The sequence below is a fragment of the Schistocerca serialis genome, chromosome 3, assembly GCF_023864345.2.
Source record: "Schistocerca serialis cubense isolate TAMUIC-IGC-003099 chromosome 3, iqSchSeri2.2, whole genome shotgun sequence".
Taxonomy (NCBI): Eukaryota; Metazoa; Arthropoda; class Insecta; order Orthoptera; family Acrididae; genus Schistocerca; species Schistocerca serialis.
Window position 1 is genome coordinate 814,314,254 of NC_064640.1, and position 21,688 is coordinate 814,335,941.

Consider the following 21,688-nt stretch of genomic DNA (forward strand, 5'->3'; position numbering starts at 1 on the left):
ACTCGAACAAAGCCCTAACGTGTCCCGCGTTAAACAAGACCGCAATGTACACTACTGACCACTAAAATTTGTACACCAAGAAGAAATGCAGATGATAAACGGGTATTCATTGGATAAATATATTATACTAGAACTGACATGTGATTACATTTTCACGCAATTTGGGTGCATAGATCCTGAGAAATCAGTACCCAGAACAACCGCCTCTGCCCGTAATAACGGCCTTGATACGCCTGGGCATTGAGTCAAACAGAGCTTGGATGGCGTGTACAGGTACAGCTGCCCATGCAGCCTCAACACGATACCACAGTTCATCAAGAATAGTGACTGGCGTATTGTGACGAGCCAGTTGCTCCGCCACCATTGACCAGACGCTTTCAATTGGTGAGAGATCTGGAGAACGTGCTGGCCAGGGCAGCAGTCGAATATTTTCTGTACCCAGAAAGGCCCGTACAGGACCTGCAACATGCGGACGTGCATTATCCTGCTGAAATGTAGGGTTTCGCAGGGATTGAATGAAGGGTAGAGCCACGGGTCGTAACGTCCTCTGTTCAAAGTGCCGCCAATGCGAACAAGAGGTGACCGAGACGTGTAACCAATGGCACCCCATATCATCACGCCAGGTGATACGCAAGTATGACGACGACGAATACACGCGTCCAATGTGCGTTCACCGCGATGTCGCCAGACACGGATGCGACCATCATGATGCTGTAAACAGAACCTGGATTCATAAAAAAAATGACGTCCTGTCATTCGTGCACCCAGGTTCGTCGTTGAGTACACCATCGCAGGCGCTCCTATCTGTGAGGCAGCGTCAAGGGTAACCGCAGCCATGGTCTCCGAGCTGATAGTCCATGCTGCTGCAAACGTCGTCGAACTGTTCGTGCAGATGGTTGTTGTCTTGCAAACGTCCCCATCTGCTGACTCAGGGATCGAGACGTGGCTGCACGATCCGTTACAGCCATGCGGATAAGATGCCTGTCATCTCGACTGCTAGTGATACGAGGTCGTTGGGATCCAGCACTGCGTTCCGTATTACCCTCCTGAACCCACCGATTCCATATTCTGCTAACAGTCATTGGATCTCGACCAACGCGAGCAGCAATGTCGCGATACGATAAACCGCAATCGCGATAGGCTACAATCCGACCTTTATCAAAGTCTGAAACGTGATGGTACGCGTTTCTCCTCCTTACACGAGGCATCACAACAACGTTTCACCAGGCAACGCCGGTCAACTGCTGTTTGTGTATGAGAAATCGGTTGGAAACTTTGCTCATGTCAGCACGTCGTAGGTGTCGCCACAGGGGCAAATTTGTAAATAGTTCTGAAAAGCTGATCATTTGCGTATCATAGCATGTTCTTCCTGTCGGTTAAATTTCGCGTCTGTAGCACGTCATCTTCGTGGTGTAGCAATTTTAATTACCAGTAGTGTATCTCGCGGTTAAAAATCAAATGTTCCACTATCTCAATTGACATGTAACGCACAATCACATACGTGAAGCAGAGGCAAACAGCCAGCAACCATCTTACTGTAAGGCGGAAAGAAGTCGTTCAATGTGCCCATGTCATTGTCACAAAGCAAATAGTCTATGCTAAATAGATGAGCATGTTGTCCCAGCAGCAAATGACCTTCGCTAACCAATTCTGCCTCCGAAACTTTTCTGTTGGCTGGGTGACATCAAAGTTTAGACCATTTGCTATGACATACCTTACAATTTTCGCCCAGTGTTTGGATAAAAATATGGAGCACCGCAAGAAATGTATACTTCAACATAAATACGGATGCTAGCCAAGTCTACAGGTTGCCCTGTTGTGTTTGACCATGAACGGCACCTGTGCAAAGATCTCAGTATGTTGCAAGAGTTTGTCGTTGTCAGAACCAATGAACCTGAAGTGTTTGTAGCTGCAAGAGGCACCGCATCGAAGATTTGTTACGCATACAGGGAAAGCGGAGAACATTATCCGCCAAATCACAACGGAGACGAAAGTGTGAACTATGGGAGTGTGACGGATGGACATCGAAAAGGATTGTGACGAAGCATATGAGAACGACAGCTGCAAAAGCCACTGCAGTATTGAATTTTATAGTTGCTAACCCTGTCAACACGATAGGAGCTTCATATTCAGGGAATTTCAGGGCGAGCTGGAATTTCAAAACCACTCATCAGCGATGCAAATGCGCTTAACAGGAAAACATGCTGCCGAAGACATAAAGCCTAGACTAAAGAGCAATGGAAGAATGTTATTTGGTCGGATGAGCTATGTTTCACACTGTTTCCCACATCTGGCCGCGTTAACGTTCCAAGGGTGTAACCATGTTTCAGTTGATAATTCGGTGATGATTTGGTCAGTCATATCGTGGTATTCCATGGGCTCCATCGTTATTCTGCAAGAATGCGTTACCCCCAAGGGTTATGACACTATTCTGGCTGATCATGTCCATCCCATGGTAAAGTGTTTGTTCCCCAGTGGTGATACTGTGTTGCATGGCATGAGATCCCCGTTTACTCAGCTCATATAGACCAGGATTGGTTTTGTGAACACAAGGATGAATTTTCACATCTCCTCTGACCACTACAGTATTATTGAGCCTTTTTGGTCTACTTTGGTTAGAAGTGTGAATGATGGCTACCCACCTTCCTCACCGTTAGCTGAACGTGCCACCATTTTGCAGAAAGAATGGTAGAAGATGCTCTTGGAAACTATACAGGACATGTACACTCATTCTCATCATGCTGATACATGGTGAGACAACGCTCTGGTGGGCAGTTTGCTGGTTTAAATCACCTCGGGGTATGACCATGCGGTGCATTTGACCCGCGGTCGTCGCACGGTGGCGCTGGCAGCAGTCCACATACGCAGAGGTGTGTTGGTACATGTCAGAGTACGGTGCAGTGAGTAAGTGTGCAGATGTTTTCAGACGTGCTAATGGTGACTATGTGTTGCAAATGTCTCAAAGAACACATACTGATGACGTTATGAGGGGTAGAATACTAGGGCGAGTGGAGGCAGGTCAAACACAGCAGGTCGTAGCACGGGCCCTCCGTGTGCCACTAAGTGTGATCTCAAGATTATGGCAACGATTCCAGCAGACAGGAAACATGTCCAGGCGCTACAGTACGGGACGTCTACAGAGTACAACACCACAAGAAGACCGATAACTCACCATCAGTGCCCGCTGACGGCCACGGAGTACTGCAAGTAGCCTTGCTCGGGACCTTACCGCAGCCACTCGAATAGTTCTCCAGACATCCAGACACACAGTCTACAGACAACTGAACAGACATGGTATCTTCGCCCGGAGACCTGCAAGGTGCATTCCACCGACCCATGGTCGCAGGAGAGCCCGTAAAGCCTGGTGTCAAGAACACAGTACATGGTCATTGGAACAGTGGTCGCAGGTTATGTTCACGGACCAGTCAAGATATAGTCTGAATAGTGATTCTCGCCGGGTTTTCATCTGGCGTGAACCAGGAACCACATACCAACCCCTTAATGTCCTTGAAAGGGACCTGTATGGAGGTCGTGGTTTGATGGTGTGGGGTGGGATTATGATTGGTGCACGTACATCCCTGCATGTCTTTCACAGAGGAACTGTGTAATAGGTCAGGTGTATGGGGCCGTCATTTTGTACCAGTATGTCCGCCTTTTCAGGGGTGCAGTGGGTCCCACCTTCCTCCTGATGGATGATAATACACGGCCGCACCGAGCTGCCATCGTGGAGGAGTACCTTGAAACAGAAGATATCAGGCGAATGGAGTGGCCTGCCTGTTCGCCAGACCAAAACCCCATCGAGCACGTCTGGGATGCTCTCGGTCGACGTATCTCTGCACGTCTTCAAACCCCTACGACATTTCAGGAGCTCCGACAGGCACTGGTGCAAGAATAGGAGGCTATACCCCAGCAGCTGCTCGACCACCTGATTCAGAGTATGCCAACACTTTGTGCGGCCTGTGTACGTGTGCATGGTCGTTATATCCCATATTGATGTCGGGGTACATGCGCAGGAAACAGTGGCGTTTTGTAGCACATGTGTTTCGGGACGGTTTCTCAACTTACCACCAACACCGTGGACTTACAGATCTGTGTCGTGTGTGTTCCCTGTGTGCCAATGCCATTAGCGCCAGTTTTGTGTAGTGCCACATTGTGCGGCACCACATTCTGCAGTTATCCTTAATGAGCATGAGTGTATTTATCCGTCCGTATACGTCCGGAAGCTGTTTTGAATGCCAGTGTGTTTCCTACACCGTATTCTACATCTACATGGCTACTCTGCAATTCGCACGTAAGTGCCTGGCAGAGGTTTCTTCGAACCACCTTCAAACTACTTCTCTACTGTTCCACTCTCTAACAGCCCGTGGAAGAAATGAACGCTTAAATCTTTCAGTACGAGCTCTGAGTCCTGTTATTTTGTTATGATGACACTTCTCCATACTTAGGTTGGCGACAGTACAATACTTTCACATTCAGAGGAGACAGTTGGTGAATGAAATTTCGTGAAAAGGTCTTGCCGCAACGAAAAACGCCTATGTTTTAATGTTTATCATACAAGTTGCATATCATAACTGTAACACTGTCTCCCCTATTTTGTGATAATACAAGACGAGCTGCCTTTATTTGAACTTTTTCGATGTCCTCCGTCAGTCCTATCTGGTAAGGATCACGTGCAACACAGCAGTACTCTAGCAGAGGACGAACAAGCGTAGTGTAGGCAGTCTTTGGTAAACCTGTTTCATCGTCTCCGTTAAAACTTAGTGTTTGGTGTGCCTTCTCAACAACAGTATCTAAGCGGTCGTTCTAAATGAATTTTTCGTAATTGTAATTTCCAGGTATTTAGTCGAATTGACAGCCATTAAATTTTTATGATTTATTGTGTAATCTAAATGTAACTGAATTCTTTTTGTACACACTGATCCTTATTGAGAGCATTGCCACTGTTCGCACCATTAATGTCTAAGTCATTTTGCAACTGGTTTAGATCTTCTGATAACTTTACTAGACGGTAAATGGCAGTGTCATCTGCAAACAATCTAAGAGGGCTGCTTAGGTTATATCTTAAACCGTTTATGTTTATTAGGAAGAGCAGAGGGACTGTAACACTTCCTTGTGGAACGCCAGACATCACTTTTGTTTTACTCGATGATTTACTGTGTATTGTGACCTTTCTGAGAAGAAATCTCGGATCCAGTCGCACAACTGAAGCGACACTCCATAGGCATACAATTTGATTAGAAGTCTTTTGTGAGAAACGGTATCAAAACACTTCTGGAAGTCTAGAAATAGAGAGTCAATTCGAGATTCCCTGTTGATAGCACTCATTACTTCGTGAGAATAAAAAGATAGCTGAGTTTCACAAAAACAATATTTTCTAAATCCGTGCTGACTATGACAATAGACTGTTACCTTCGAGGTGATTCATAATGTTCGAATACAGTATATGTTCCAAAATTATATTACAAATCGACGTTAGTGATAGGGATCTATAATTCCGCGTATTATTCCTATTCCCTTTCTTGAGTATTGGTGCAACCTGTGCAACTTTCCACTCTTTGGTACGAATCTTTCTTCAAGCGAGCGGACATACATGATTGCTGTGTATGGGGGTTATTGTATAAATATGATTCAATCTTCTTCACTACACCGAAGATTTCTGCTTCTAAGTTGCTCATGTTGGCAGTTGTTCTCGATAGAATTTTGGAATATTTACTTCGTCTCCTTTGGTGAAGATATTTCGGAAAACTGTGTTTAATAACTCCGCTTTAGTGGCGCTGTCGTTGGTTATATTGCCATTGGAATTGCGCAGTGAAGGTACTGACTGCGTCTTGTAGGTAGTGTACTTTACATACTACAAGAATATCTTTGGAATTTATGTCAGATTTCGAGACAGAGTTTCGTTGTGGAAGTTATTAAAAGCATCTCACACTGGGGTCCGTGCTAAGTTTAGAGCTTCAGTTAAACATCGCCAATATTGGAGACTGTGTTCCTTTACATTTGGAGCGCTTCTTTTGGTGCTTCTGCAACAGTGTTCCGACCTATTTTGTGTAACATGGGGTATCAGCACCATCTTTTATTACTCTATTTGGTATAAATCTCTCAATTGCCTCAGGTACTGTTTCTCTGAATTCGAGCCACAAAATGAATTTTACAAGAGTGTGGTCGAGAGTCCTTTTTACATTTACGTGTTATAATTTTGAGGTGCTGCAGGAAATCGAAGATGTACTTCCGTTCCTCAAACGACCAATGTAGAGGCAGCATAGCGCTCCGCCATGGGCCGTATGTGGGACGTGTTACGTAAGACCCGCGGGCAAACGAGATTATCTGGCTGCCCAGGTGACGGCACTGCAGCAAGAAATTACTTCCTTCTTGTCTTCCGGATTACTATGTGCCCTCTTAAGCCTTGCATCTGCATCACGAAAAAAAAACTGGACGTTCACAAATTTAGATTCTTGCTCGGTTCTATTTGTTGCTTCTCCATCAACCTGAGACAAGAAAGCATTGACCATGTTCTTCAAATGGAAGGCAAGTTATCCTGTTTTGTATGACAGCCAATTAATTAAATTTAGATGACTATGTGTAAGCGAGTCAACATTCTCCAGGATAACTATCGTAAATGTCGAGATAGCTGCGCGACAGGATTCTAATCTTAGACACCAACTGCACTGTCAATTTCTATCCGGTTTATTAGATATTTGAATCGCAGTTAAATATATATATATATATATATATATATATATATATATATATATATATATATAATGTGTGTGTCTAATTATGGACGATTATAAGTATGAAACAAAGAAATGGAGACGACGAATTTCGATCCTGGCACATAGCCCACCACTCCAAAATAGAACGAAGGGGCTAATCGGACATAACGTTACAATAACGTCGTATGCCCTCACATCATAATACGTCATGGATAGATTTGAAATTTAGCCCACGATATTGACATACAGTCTGGTAATATCAAATTTTACACCATATTTTCTCCTTCGAGTGACGAAAATGTCTCCAACCACCATAATTAGACGTTTACTTTTTTAAAAAAATACATCTTAAAATTTGATAACTATATTCTGTTTTTCATACAACCAACTTCAGTTCAGTCATGGTAAAGCACTATGTCAACACGTAGAATACAGATGAACCGCGACATCTGTATAACTTGCTATATGCTCATACAAAACTTGCTATATGCTCATACAAGAGACAACTTTGATAAAATGCAGGCTATACAAATAAGATAAAAGGCTGATCGTAAACTATGCTTAATAAAATAGCAGTCAAGAATAAAATATTTAGACTTCATCGTTACAAATGTCAACTTATGAAAACCGATCATATTACATGTAGGTATCCTATGCTGGTCAAACTTGACGGTTTAGGATCAGCCTTTTATCATGTTTGTATAGCCAGCATTTTATCAAAGTTGCCTCTTGGATGAACTTGTACCAAGTTACACAAATGTTACAGTGCATCTTTATTCCATATGCTGACTCACTACTTTATCATGAATGATCTGAATGATCTTAAGATGGTTGTATAAAAACCTGAAACTATTAAATGTTAAGATAATATATTATTTGAGATCCAGACAATTATAAAAAGATGTACAAGTTTTAAAAATATTTTTAAACCATCTACAAGATCGTTTTTGTCCACTGTTGACAACATCAGGTATTACTAATAACTCGAATTGGCCACCTCTGGGTCACGCATCACAGCTGTAGAGTGCATTAGTGAGCTGGGAGCCGGCCGCGGTGGCCGTGCGGTTCTAGGCGCTGCAGTCCGGAACAGCGGGACTGCTACGGTCGCAGGTTCGAATCCTGCCTCGGGCATGGATGTGTGTGATGTCCTTAGGTTAGTTAGGTTTAAGTAGTTCTAAGTTCTAGGGGACTGATGACCTAAGATGTTAAGTCCCATAGTGCTCAGAGCCATTTGAACCATTTTTGAGCTGGGATGCGGGTATGGTATTACAGTGGTAAATAAGAGAAATATTCGAAGCCTGTTACTTGAATTCTGCAGAATCAACGTAAAATTATTTCACGCTGCAAAATCTTCATAATGCCAAGCTGATACAATTCTAACTGCCAGCTTCATTAAAGACGATCGTTAAGTAAATCGTCGTGGCATGGACTTAACAAATCGTTGGAAGTCCGCTGGAGAAATACTGAGCCATGATGCCTCTATAGCCGTCCACAATTGCGCACGTGTTGCCGTTGCATGATTTTGTGCACGAACTGGTCTCTCAATTTTGCCCATAAATGTTCGATAGCATTCGTGTCGGGCGATCTGGGCGGCTAAATCATTCGCTGGAATTGTCTAGAATGTAATTCAGACCAGTCGCAAACAAATCTGGCCCGGTGACAGGACGATTGTCGTCCATAAAAATTCCTTGAATGGCTGCATATTGTCTCCAAGCAACCGGACATAACCATTACCAGTCAATTATCGGTTCAGTTGGACCAGAGGATGCAGTCCGTTCCACGTAAACACAGCCAACACCATTATGCAGGCACCACCAGCTTGCACAGTGCCCTGTTGACAACTTAGGTCCATACGATATTGCAGTGCTTGTTTTATTCTGATTACGATACAAAGTTCACTTGGACTTGCATGCATGTCCAGAGGAATAGGCCCTGCGGCGACCACTGCCGTTACAAAACACATCAAATGAATTCGCAATTACGAATAAGGACTACCATCAGCTGTAGAATAGAATGGCAATGAAAATGTGTGCCGGACCGGGACTCAAAGCCGTATTTCCCTCTTGTCATGAGCGGTCGCCTTACCATTTGGCTATCCATGCACGACTCACGACCAGACCCAGACCCCTATGTCGTCAACCATGTGTCTACTATCTGAACTCGTACATCCATTACGTATATTCCCGTGAAGGTCAGACGTTGTACTGGATAGTCGCTTGCCCGGTGTTGGCAGATAAATAAGATATTGCAGTTCTGTGTTCTTCTGATTACAATACAAAGCTCCTTTGGACATGCATGCCCTTTGTGGGGTCTGTTCCAAACTCGAACCTTACCCTCAGTTCTTACCAACTGAAATCAGGACTCATCTGATCAGACCACGGTTTTCCAGTTGCCTAGAGTACAACCTATAAAGTCACGAGTCCAAGAGAGGCGCTGCAAGCGTTCTCGTGCTGTTAGCAAAGGCACTCGCGACGGCCGTCTGCTGCCATAGCCCATTAACACCAAATTTCGCCACACTGTCCTAAAGAATACGTTCGCCGTACGTCCCACATTGATTTCTGTGGTTTTTCGGGCAGTTTTGCAAGTCTATTAGCACTGACAACGCAAACGCCACTGATCTAGGTTAAGTGAAGGCCCTCGGCCACTGCGTTGTCCGTCGTGAGAGGTAATACCTGAATTTCTGTATTCTCGGCAAACTCTTAACACTGCGGACCTAGGAAATTGAATTCTCTAGCGATTTCCGAATTGTAATGCCCTATGCGTCTAGCTCTAACTAACATTCCGCGTTCAAAGTCTGTTAATTCCCGCCGTGTGTGCATAATCACATCGGAAACCTTTTCATATGAATCATCTGAGCACAGTTCTGCTCCTGGCAGCTGAGTGGCCAGCACGACGGAATCTCATACCTAACGACCCGGGTTCGATTCCCGGCTTCGTTGGAGATTTTCTTTGCTCAGGGTCTGGGTGTTGTGTTGTCCTTATGATCATAACTTCATCCCCATCGACACACTAGTCGCCAAAGTGGCGTCAACTCGAAAGACTTGCACCAGGCGAACGGTCTATCCGACGGGAGGCCCTAGCCACACGGCATTTCCATTTACCTGAGTACAAATCACAACTCCGCCAATGCACTGCCCTTTTACACCTTGTATACGCGATACTACTGCCATCTGTGTATGTGCATATCTCTGTCCCATGTCTTTTGTCACCCCAGTGTATTTCAAAACTCTCTTCTGATTCTGAGTGCAGTGGAAAGACACTGGGCCCACATTCGCGATGGCGGTAGTTCTGATCCCAGTCCAACCATCCAGATTTAGATTTTCCGTATTTTGCCTACGTCACTTAAGGCAAATGCCGGGGTGGTTTCTGTGAATTGGATACGGTCCCTTAATTCTCCAACCCCCCCCCCCCCCCCCCGGACTTTGTCGTTGACAGAACATTTAACTCTAAGTCTGCCCTCTTGCCTTCCCTTCACTTAAAATGACGTCTGTAACGCAACCCGTCTGTAACTTCACTAGCCACCTCTTGTTACTACATTCGGACCGGAACAAAGGTTTTAGTTTCTTCCTACCCTATAAGTACCACCATGTTGAAACTATGGACCACTCTGAATCCAGTTCAAACGAGATTTTGGCAAGGGTCTATTTGGTAACATTGCAGAAGTAATTCCCAGCCAACTTTTGAAGTATCAGTTTGACATAATAAGCTCAAACTATGCGCAGAATGGTAGAATATACGCTTATAAACGTCAGATACCACCAAATGAAATATACATTTTGTAAACAAAAAACCACCAAATAAGTGCCTAACGCCTACTTATTTGTGTACTACGAATAACTACTTGATTAGAGGTTTAAGCAACTACATATATTTTACAGGTATGTGTATCACATCTTTTCTGTATTGGAACAAAATATTTTTTTTAGTTTTGCTGAGAAACTGAGATTATACTTCAATTCTTCATCTATTAATGCTTTTACCTTCCATTTGTGGATTTGTTCCTTAGTAAAATTGTTGCAATGAAAGTTTATTTTAAGTACTTCAACATGTCTGTATTGCTTAAGAGATTTTCACCACTATAATGTATAGAATCTTTATTAAAGAAAGCATATTTCACTAAAAAGTCAACCACGCCATAAAGTTTGTTCTGATTTACAGGTGGTTCTATCGACTTCGACGACCTGATGTGGGAGAAATCATACAACGCGACTTTCGCTTACGCGAGAAGCAAGCTTGCCAATATCTTGTTCACCAAAGAGTTGGGTAAACGACTTGAAGGTTGGTAGTATCCCAAAAATGGCAGCTCAGCGCTCAAAATGCACATTGCTCCGTAGGTTTAGCAAAGAACGCCCCACAAACTTTTTTGTGTTTTATCTGTGCTCCGAGCGTTATCGTAATGTATTGTTGTGCAGACGGAAGAAATATTTAGTTTTTAAATCCACCGTTTTCTATTCTCTCTCTTGATTCACTAACGCAATTTTAACTACTTTGTCTTCCTCCATTTCTACCACTTTTGGTATAATTTCCTCCATCTACGAAAAGCTAATCCCTTTGCTTGTTCACGGTACACTTCCTCTTTCGACTGATTTACATATATTCCCTATTTTATTGTAATTCCGTAAGTTCCTCGAAACGCGAACTCCCAGGGCTTTAAATGATATACAACACCTTGCACTGCGGCACTCACCCAATTTGCGCTTCATTAAGTTTCATTGGCAGTTTTTGTTGTCGTTTAGATGTCGCTTTTGCTCAATTGTGCCAGTTTCGTTTACTGTAATGACACAGAGTGTAGTTTATTCCAGGCCATATAATTAACTTAGATAGTGATGTTTAATACTGAACGCGAAGTCAAAGGCCCCAAGGTGCATACATAGCACCTAACTTTACCACAGTCCCCTTCTTTTTACGTGTTTTCTGACCCAGTTGCTGCGGGCTGATTTCCCTTTTATGTTAGCGCTCGTTAACACGTTTTATTCACACACATCAGTAGACTCCTACGGTTCAAGGTCATAAGCGGAGAAACGTCGGTGCTGAAATCTCCAAAGGCGTGAAGATTCTAGTTTAACTGCAGTATTTGCACACTTAAAACTACGCAGAAATCGATTTTCAACTGGGTAAAACTTCCTTAACCACCAAACATGTACAATATCCTGCAAGTTTCACTTCCAATAAATTTCCAACACCAAAATAATGTGAATGACCAACATCAAACAGTGTGTCTGCAAAGATTCAACGAAATAAAATGAAGGAAGATTAGGCTTTAACGCATCGTCAACAGGAGGAGCACAGTTTCAGATTTGGGAAAAATAGGACAGAAAATCAGCTGTGTTCTTTTTCAAAGTTATTTAGGGAAACTACCGACCATCTATAATTGGATGGCTGAACAGTAATTTAAACCGCCCTAATTCTGAATGCGAGTTCATGTATTACCATTGTGCCATTTCGCTCAGTTTCTAATGCAATATTGTGACTACTGCCTATGAAAAAGGAGGGATCCTTTTCCGGGAGTAAAAAAACATTTCAGTTTCGGCAAAACTTAAATCTCTATTTAAAGACGTTGGTTTTAACTCCACTGTTTCTGATCCAGAAATCCAATGAATTACAGTAAAACTTCATTTATACGTTTTTCAACGGACTACAGAAAAAAAAGTATAAGTGTGAAAAACATATATATGAATTATAGCACCATACTATCAAATTAATTGGTAAACACAAAGGAAAAATACTGTAAATAAAAAAATTACATTCCACAAAACGTTATATAGGCTTACTAGGTACCATACTTAACAAAGACATAACAAAAAATGTAAACCTCTACACAGAAGGAAACGTCATTTCATAAAAAGTCCGTAATTTTTGCTTGTTTTTTTCCTTGACGTGGCACTAGCATACACTGTACCCTCAAAACATGATAACTCTGTCAGTATTTCGTCAGAAACATCGTGGCGGGTCACAAATTGTTTAATTATTTCTAACGCATTTACTGCATTGTTAAACGTCACGGAGGAATGCTGAGGGTCTTCTGTATCATCCTCATCGTCAGTTTCTTCCTCGTCCAGGTCCCGCAATGCACTTTGAACTATCTCAGCGATAGTCATGGATTCTGTAGTGATGAGGTTTTCATCAACGTTCACGTAATGCTCAAATGATGCCTGCTCTTCAAGTCGATTCCATTCTTCATTATTAGGTGAAGTAACGTCAGTATGATCATTTCTGCCATGATCATGGATTTAATTTCCAAATCCGGCTTTTCCAAAACAGTTCCGAATGGTATCGTCTGAAACTCTGTGCCATAAAACTGCAGTGTAGTGTATTGCCTATCAGAAGAAACAAATTCATTAACAATTTCTCGAAGTGTTCTTTGGCTCCAGTAGCACAACATGAAATAAATGGCAAGTAAAAATCTTACCTGTAAAATGTTTATTTTCATTTCTTCCTTTTTTTCGATATTTACCTGATGGCACTCTGAAAGAGCATTTTGCGATAATGCAACTTGAAATTATGTATTACTCCAAGGTCAAGTGGCTGAAGTTCACTCATGCAATTCACTGGAAAGAATTCCATGGTCACATTTCTCAAATAGGAAGTGTAACAGGATGACTGGAGCAGGTGACGTGGTCGGGGTGTAGGGTGTGGCTGGGTAGAAGAAGTTGGCTGTTTTTAGCAATCTTCCTCTTTATTGTTGGTTCTTCCAATACGTTTTCCGGTAGCTCAGCCCCACCACTCATGTCGTGGTGGAGACATGCTGATGCACGCAGTCAGGGGAACGCGACGCTGCGCTCGGTCAGCGGCTGCGCAGGTGGTTAGAGGTTAGCAGCATGAGACCCGGCCCAGCCCGCAGACGCAGCGGCTCGTGACGACGCCAGGAGTCGCCGGTGCAGCAGCGGGCAACGCCCTCCGCCGGCAAGTCCTCGGGGACAGCGTCACTGATGGCGACGACGTGACAGCGACCGAACGCCCAATCGGTCGAACCGAATGCCAACGCCCACCTCTGATGCCCTTAAATAGTGCAGACCGTTGCTGAATCCGCCGGTTACGAGGCGGCGTGTCTATTAGAAGGTTCTCGATGAGTTGGCTAATGCAACCGCGCCACACGCGGCCTGCGCCTGCGTAATTCTGCTAAAGCTGCGTTCTGATGGCTGCCACACATGTACACACATACCGACGCTTGTTGCAAAACTGTGTCACCTGCATAATGCACTGGCCAGCCTTCGTCCGCCGTCTGCCGTGAGGCTGGCGCATCGCACACTTAAACACACTAAATCGCAATTTCGCACCGTATTTCCTAAAAATAACCCCTTGTCCCCTACAATTCCTCCCTCGTACGAAAAGAATTCGTCCCCGAATTCAACCAAAAAGTCAAAACAACTACCGTTCGCTTCACAAACATCACAAAATGCGATTGATTCACTATTTACACTGTTTTCATTCACTTCTACCTCAGTCTAATCTATGTTCATAAACATTACTCAATGTTCTGCTGCAGTGCCTCACAACTGTTCAGTGATTTTGTCTGGCCCTCAGGTTAAAGGTTAGAAGGGGTGGGATTTGGGCTACCTTCCTCTTGAGCCGATAGTACACTAATCCTATGACAAAGATAAAAATACAGGTGGCGCTAGTAAGCGTTGCTTAAGCTCATTACGGCACTCATGCACTTATTGAAAAAGATGTTCCATAGTTATACGTCCATTCTGAGATGCTAGCCTACGGTCCAAAGAGGCGAGCAAAGTCGGGTCTAATGTGCTATTCAAAAGAGTGAGATTTTCTTTTGTGACGAATTGGACCGGTTGGTCGGGAACATAGATCAATGTGCGTGTTATATTCATGATTGTAGCTCCAGTAATCACGGCTGGTAAACAGAAGGTTGGCCCTGAAATGTCACACTGTGTGCCGTTAATTAACAGTCCCTGCGCCTGCAATTCTATTCCTTGTGTACTCCCTTGCTTACCCTGCTCGGAACAAACGCAAATAACGACTGTGTTTTCCATTACTGAAAATACCCAATGTGGACCCACTTGCTGAAAGAACTGCACTGTGCCTGCTATAATTTCCTTAGGGCACTCAGCGACTGGTTCTTGGGAGCGAAATAGAGAATACTCACAAGATTTGGGGATAGTGTGTAACAATTTCCCGGGCCAGATGGTAACTGGACCTGTCGACAACGCAGCAAGTCTTGTGCAGTGTGGAACGCATGAGCTTGTCTGTTACATGCCACAGTATTTCCCGTATGGTTAATTGTACGAATTTCTTCAAAATTTCCCACTTCACTGGATACATATGCAAGGCGTAACATTCAAATTTACAATCCTTACATGTTAATGGTATTATGATATGAATCCTCAGCAGGGTACCCGTCCGCGTGCTGGTAACAGTGGCCATTTTGTTGTACAGAGATAAGTGTTCGTCTGTTAATGTCTTCAGTAGCTCCAGGGATGCATGCAGTTCCGATTGAACTTTCCGTAATCCTTCCTGAAGTTGTTCCGAAGGTAACAGTACCGGGGTTAGGTGCCCGTGCATTGCGTACAACAAACCTTCCTGTAGTTCCGTGGCTTCTATGCATGCTTCCGTAATACTATCAGCAAGAAAACGGAGCAGCTTAGCGATTATCAGCTGTGAATCGATGTTATCCAACCGGTACTTGATTATACCCAAGTCATGATTGGTTGTGTCGGCTGTGACCTTAATGTGGGACATCAAGGTCGCGGCCAAAGCTCGCAATTGGCGCGTATTATTAACTACATCTTTATCCAAACTCTCTAATTGGGTTGTGTGAAGATCTATCATACCCTGGTTGCTGTTCACATCATCCTGTATCTGCTGTAGCGTTTCATTAATACTTTTAATATCTTCAGCGTCAGCGGTTCCAAAAACAGTTTTTAGGATACGGCCACCTGCGTCCAATCATCCTCTTTTCCTATGGATATGCGGGATTAACCCTGCAGTTTGCCGCAACTGAGCTTGTAAGCGTGCAAAAGCTGATTGTAGTAGCTGATATTCCCCCTGTGTGTCATTAAACCTTGACTGATTAGCCACCATGGAATGAAGTTCATTAAATGTATCCACTAATTTACAGATTTCGTCTTCAACCACCCAAATATTACAGTCCACCCTTAAGGTCCAGTGATGTCTGAACATAATTACGTCCGCTTGTCACAAGAACAAAACACCACTTGATATAGGACATACCTTCAGGGCTTCAGCTAAGTTGCAACAACAAAACAGAATTACTATGCTGAGAGATAGTGCACACCTTCCCTCTTCCCTCTTCAGTGCAACCCATGACGCTGGAAAAACAACTCACATTAGCTTTTTACGCGTGGCCTAAGAGAATAATAGCATGTCTGATCGCTTCCACAATTAACTTGGTTCTCTTGTTTATCTACTCCTTTCTGATTCTTTTTCTTAGATTCATCTTTCTCTCCACTAGAAGTTACTGCGGACAATGAAGGAAGTTCCTCAAAATTCCCCTTGAAAGGCCTAATTCGGCTCACATGCACAATAGTAGGTCGAGTTGGAAGCTGTAATTTTACATTCACTGGCGCTGTCATCTCGATCACCTCGAAAGGACCTTGATAATGGGATACAAATTTTTTCGTTTTGCCTTTTGGCACATACAGATTAGTCATCATCACCAATTGTTCTACATGATATTTGGGTAAAGCCGCCTTTCTATTGTGAACTTTGTCCTGTCTCTCTAACGCTTTAGTGTTCATTTTTTTCACCTTCCACCAGATTGTTTTCAACTTTGTGGATAAATCCTTAACAGCCGAAATATCGGTTCCTGGTGGGGTCTTGAGCAATTCAAACGGAGATGGCATCTTCCGACTGAACAGTACTTCATACAGAGACAATCCTGTACTTTCATGCACTTTTGAGTTATACGTCGTGGTTACAAACGCCAATAGGGTATCCCAATTGTTGTGTTGCGAATTTACATAATAACTTAACATCTTAGCTATTGTACGATGAACTCTCTCAGTCCGACCATTAGCCTGCGGGTGTAACGCGCTCGTTCTCAATTTCTTTACATGCAACAACTTGCATAGCTGTTTCATCAAATCGGACATAAAGTTTGTCCCTTTATCTGTAATTATAGTTTCAGGTGTTCCGAATTTCAATATCCATTGATGTACAATTGCGCGAGCCACTGTTTCGGCTCACTGGTCCGGAATAGCTGTCATAGACACATAGCGCGAAAAGTGATCTATTATTGTTAAAACATAGCGATTACCCACTGGTGTTTGCACAAACGGTCCCAAGACGTCTACGCCAAGTAACTGGAGAGGTCTGTCCGCTTCCGGTAGTTGTTGCAACACAATTTTCTGATGACTCATTTCCGCCCGTTGAGCACACGGAATGCAATTCTTTACATACTGATCGACATCTTGCCTACCTGCTGACCACCAATAACTCTATGCTACCCTCTTTTCCGTTGCTCTTCGACCCGAATGACCAGAAAACATTGAATTATGTGCTTGCCTTAAAATTTCGCTTCGCAATTTTTCTGGTACGACTATGCGTGGACCGTTCCTAGTTTTACGGTACAATATCCCGTCTTCCACGATGAACTGTTGCTGCGAGGTAAATCGTTGACAATCTGTGCCGGCGGTTTGTGCCTCCACCCATTCGTTCTCATTTATTCCTGTACATTCCATGGCACATACTTTACGACTCAGACCATCCGCGTTTCCATGCGATTTACCCGGTCGATGAATCACTTCAAAATCGTACTCACTAAGATGCAAACCCCACTTAGTTAATCTACTCGTTGGGTCTTTAAGCCCTAACAACCACTTAAGTGCTGCATGGTCAGTAATCACCTTGAAACGTCGTCCACACAAATAACACCGGAAATAGGTTATTCCGAAAATTAATGCCAATAACTCTTTCTCGGTTGTTGGGTAATTTTTTCTGCATTGTTTAGCTGTCTGGAAGCATATGCTATCGGGTGTTACTGCCCATCTATTTCCTGAGATAATACAATACCCAAAGCAACATTGCTACAGTCACAAGATAATATAAACTGTTTACTAAAATCTGGGAAAGTCAAAACCGGACTAGATGTTAACAAATTTTTTAACTCTTGAAAAGCCTCTTCGCATTCTGTGACCAGTGAAATTTTGCTCCCTTCTTCAACAACTGCGTGAGGGGCCTTGCAATTTCCGCAAATTTCGGAATATACCTCCTGTAAAAATTGCTGAGACATAAATAAGACTGCAACTCTTTTACTTTTGTACATGTTGGAAAATTCATTACTGCCTCTACAAGTTTTGAATCCGTGAGGACACCCTCCTGTCCTATAATATGACCTAAATAACGGACTTCTTGCAACAAAAAATGACATTTTTCCATATGAAGAGCTAACTGCGCTGCTTTCAGACGATCGAAAACTTCGCGCAAACGGCGCACATGTTCTTGCACGTCCTATGAGAAAACAATTATATCGTCCAAATATACCATACACTGATTAGGTTGCAGCCCTCGTAACACGCTATCTAGTAACTGTTGGAAGGTTGCCGGAGCATTTTTGAGTCCGAAAGGCATTCGCCGATACTGAAAATGACCTGCAGGTGTTGAAAAAGCTGTCTTTGGTCGGTCTTCTCGGGCGACCTCCAACTGGTGGTGCCCGCTTCGAAGATCCAAGGTCGTGAAGTACCGACACTGACCCGAATTATCCAGAGTTTCAGTGATATTAGGCACTGGGTACGCATCCAATACTATTTTTCGATTCAGGAAACGATAAACACAACAAAAACGATATGCCTTGAGCCCACATCAGGTGATTTTTTACCCACTATTACCACAGGAGCGGACCAGGGACTACTACTGGTTTCTATTATCCTATCCCTAAGCTGCTGATCAATAAATTCTTCCATGACAGGCTGTCAACTTTTTGGAACCCGATATGGACGTTTATACACTGGTGCTTCATTCCCAGTGGGGATGTAATCCTGAACTAACGGTGTGGCGGGCAGTGGACCATGAGAATTAAATAACTCTTTACATTCCGTCAAAAGGTTCTCCATGACTTCTCTGTCTTGCCCTTCTAAATGTGCTTGCTACTTTAGCCCTCAGTGTCCCATCCGACCACATCTGAAACATTTTATTTCTGCATTAAACACTGCTTTCCTGTCTCGCGTCTTTGTTCCTGCTTCAACTTCTTCTTACGCCACAGCGATTCTGACTGCCTCATTGAGAGTCTTAGGGAATTCCATCCTAATCTTGCGGCGGGTTGTATTCCCCGCAAAAATGCGTCTAGTGCCCTCTGATCAGCTTCCTGCAGAATGGCTTCATTAACCCTATCAGAATCTGTTAGCTCATAGGTATTAACATTAATTTTTCGAATTCAATCTACAAAAGCTTCTATTGATTCCCCATTCCTTTGATACATTCTATTCAATTGTTCCCGATAATATTTAGACTATTTTTCCTCCGATACCTTTCCAGCAACCCTTTTTTGAATACTTCAAATGTCCGAGCATCCCTTAATTCTTTATGGCATGTAATATACGCTCTGGCATCCCCAGATACTTTCAACTTAGCCACATGCAAAAGTGTTTCTGCACCCCAATTTCCCAATTTAGCGGCCGTGCTAAGGTTCTCAAAAAAAAATCATAACATCCTCCGCAGCCTTTCCCGAGAAAGGGGTGACCAAAGGTACAGCGTTAGTGTCAAGAATTACTGCATTAAGAGGAAACTGTTCTTTGCTCGCTTCTTTAGACCGAGCAATCTCTATCTCTAATTCCGACACTCGCTCAATTAGCTGCTGAATAGCCACCTCTGCTGACACAGACTGCTCCATCACTACCAGCTATCGAATCAAGACTAAAGTAAGCCCAGAAATAAGAACAGGAAGGGAAGATGGACTATGCTACAGGTTCAGACAAACCACCAAACGAGAAATTGGCACTTACTTGTCATGTTGCAGGAGTTGCTGATCCATTGTTGCCCTTCTCAGGTACCACATACCCTCATCGATTACCAGCTACAATTTCCTCCAAATCCAGGGAGAAGACCACTACTGTCACCAATTGTAACAGGAGTGTGTGAAGCACAGGTTGCCCGACTGACACCCCTTGCAACAGGATGACCGGAGCGGGTGACATGGTCGGGGTTTTAGAGCGTGGCTGGGTAGAAGAAGGTGGCTGTTTTTAGCAATCTTCCTCTTTATTGTTGGTTCTTCCAATACTTTTTCCGGTAGCCCAGCCCCACCGCTCGTGTCGTGGTGGAGACGTGCTGATGCACGCAGTCCGGGGAACGCGACGCTGCGCTCGGTCAGCGGCTGTGCAGGTGGTAGGCGGTTAACAGCACGAGGCCCGGGCCAGTTCGCAGATGCGGCAGCTCGTGACGACGCCGGGAGTCGCTGGTGCAGCAGCGGGCAACGCCCTCCGCCGGCCAGTCCTCAGGGACAGCGTCACTGATGACGACGACGTGACAGCGATCGAACGCCCAATCGGTCGAACCGAATGCCAACGCCCACCTCTGATGCCCTTAAATAGTGCAGGCCGTTGCTGAATCCGGATCCCCCTCCCTCCTTTGCCCATGGTATCTCTGCTCTCCCCTCTCCCATTTCCCCTTCCTCCTCCTCCACCTCCTCTCTTGGCAGGTCACCGGACTCGTACACGCTCAGTGAACATTCGCGCGCCGGAGATCATCGCCATCAGTATTTAGTGTGTGTGCATCGTTTTGTGTTTCGTGCAGTTACAACTCAACTGTTCACATGTGCCGTCGCCGTTCTCCGTGTTTTGTGCGCCGTGTCTCCAAGTGTTAGTGTTTCTTTTCGTCCATCGTGAACGACTTCTTGTTTGTTTTTTTTGTATCTCCATTTTTTGCCCGCCGTTTTTTGTATTGTATATATCACCTCTCTGTCATGTTTATTGTTCCACTTAAGGCTGAAGAGCAGCGCACTATGCTGCTGACAGCCCGCCTGTATAGGTGTTTAAAATTACAATAAAGGGGAAAAAAAAGCTGAATCCGCCGGTTCCGAGGCGGCGTGTTTATTAGAAGGTTCTCGCTAACGCAACCGCGCCACACGCGGCCCGCGCCTACGTAATTCTGCTAATGCTGCGTTCTGATGGCTGCCGCGTACGTACGCACATACCGACGCTCGTCGCAAAACTGTGTCACCTGCATAACGTGCCGGCCAGCCTTCGTCCGCCGTCTGCCGTGAGGCTGGCGCATCGCGCACTGAAACACACTAAATCATAATTTCGCACCATATTTCCTAAAAATAACCCCTTGTCCTCTACAGAAGTTAGGGGAGGATGTGCTTCACACTCGTCTATGAGCAATAAAATCTTCCGGCCTCCTGCACTTATTTTCGCATCGACACTTCGAAGCCAGCTTTCGAAAACTTTTGTCGTAATCCACGATTTCTTGTTACTCTTGTATTTTGTGGGAAACGTTACAATGTTCTTAAAACAACGGGGCTTGGCAAATTTCCCGATCGTAAGTGGGGGGAGTTTCTCAAAAAATATGGTTCAAATGGCTCTGAGCACTATGGGACTTAACTTCTGGCGTCATCAGTCTCCTAGAACTTAGAACTACTTAAACCTAACTAACCTAAGGACATCACACACACCCATGCGCGAGGCAGGACTCGAACCTGCGACCGTAGCGGTCGCGCGACTCCATACTGTAGCGCCTAGAACCGCTTGGCCACTCCGGCCGGCGGAGTTTCTCACTCCCATCATTGTTAGCACATAACAGCACTGTTACACGTTGTTTACTTTGTTTACCTCCTTGGCAGTTCTCGCCTTTGAATGCCATTGTGCGGTCAGGCATTACATTGTAAAACAAGCCCGTCTCATCCGCACCGAAAATGTTTTTAGGAGCATATTGGGATGTCAGTTTTTTCAAACGGGTTTCCTTCCAATCTCGCACTGTCTCAGGTTCGACACCTTTGCTTTCGCCACATACATTCTGACAGCTGATGCCATGTCTTACCTTAAATTTGTGCAGGCAACCTGATGAAG

The 21,688-nt window shown here is 44.1% G+C and overlaps 1 protein-coding gene across 3 annotated transcripts in view; it reads left to right on the forward strand.

The window, feature by feature from the left end:
• LOC126470676 (retinol dehydrogenase 13-like) overlaps positions 1 to 21,688 on the forward strand; it is a 196,165-nt gene that overhangs the window by 124,444 nt on the left and 50,033 nt on the right. For all 3 annotated transcript variants that reach the window (XM_050098671.1, XM_050098674.1, XM_050098672.1), the window contains exon 5: positions 10,872 to 10,991. In XM_050098671.1, coding sequence (XP_049954628.1) covers positions 10,872 to 10,991 — 120 coding nt within the window. The remainder of the gene's footprint in view (positions 1 to 10,871; positions 10,992 to 21,688) is intronic.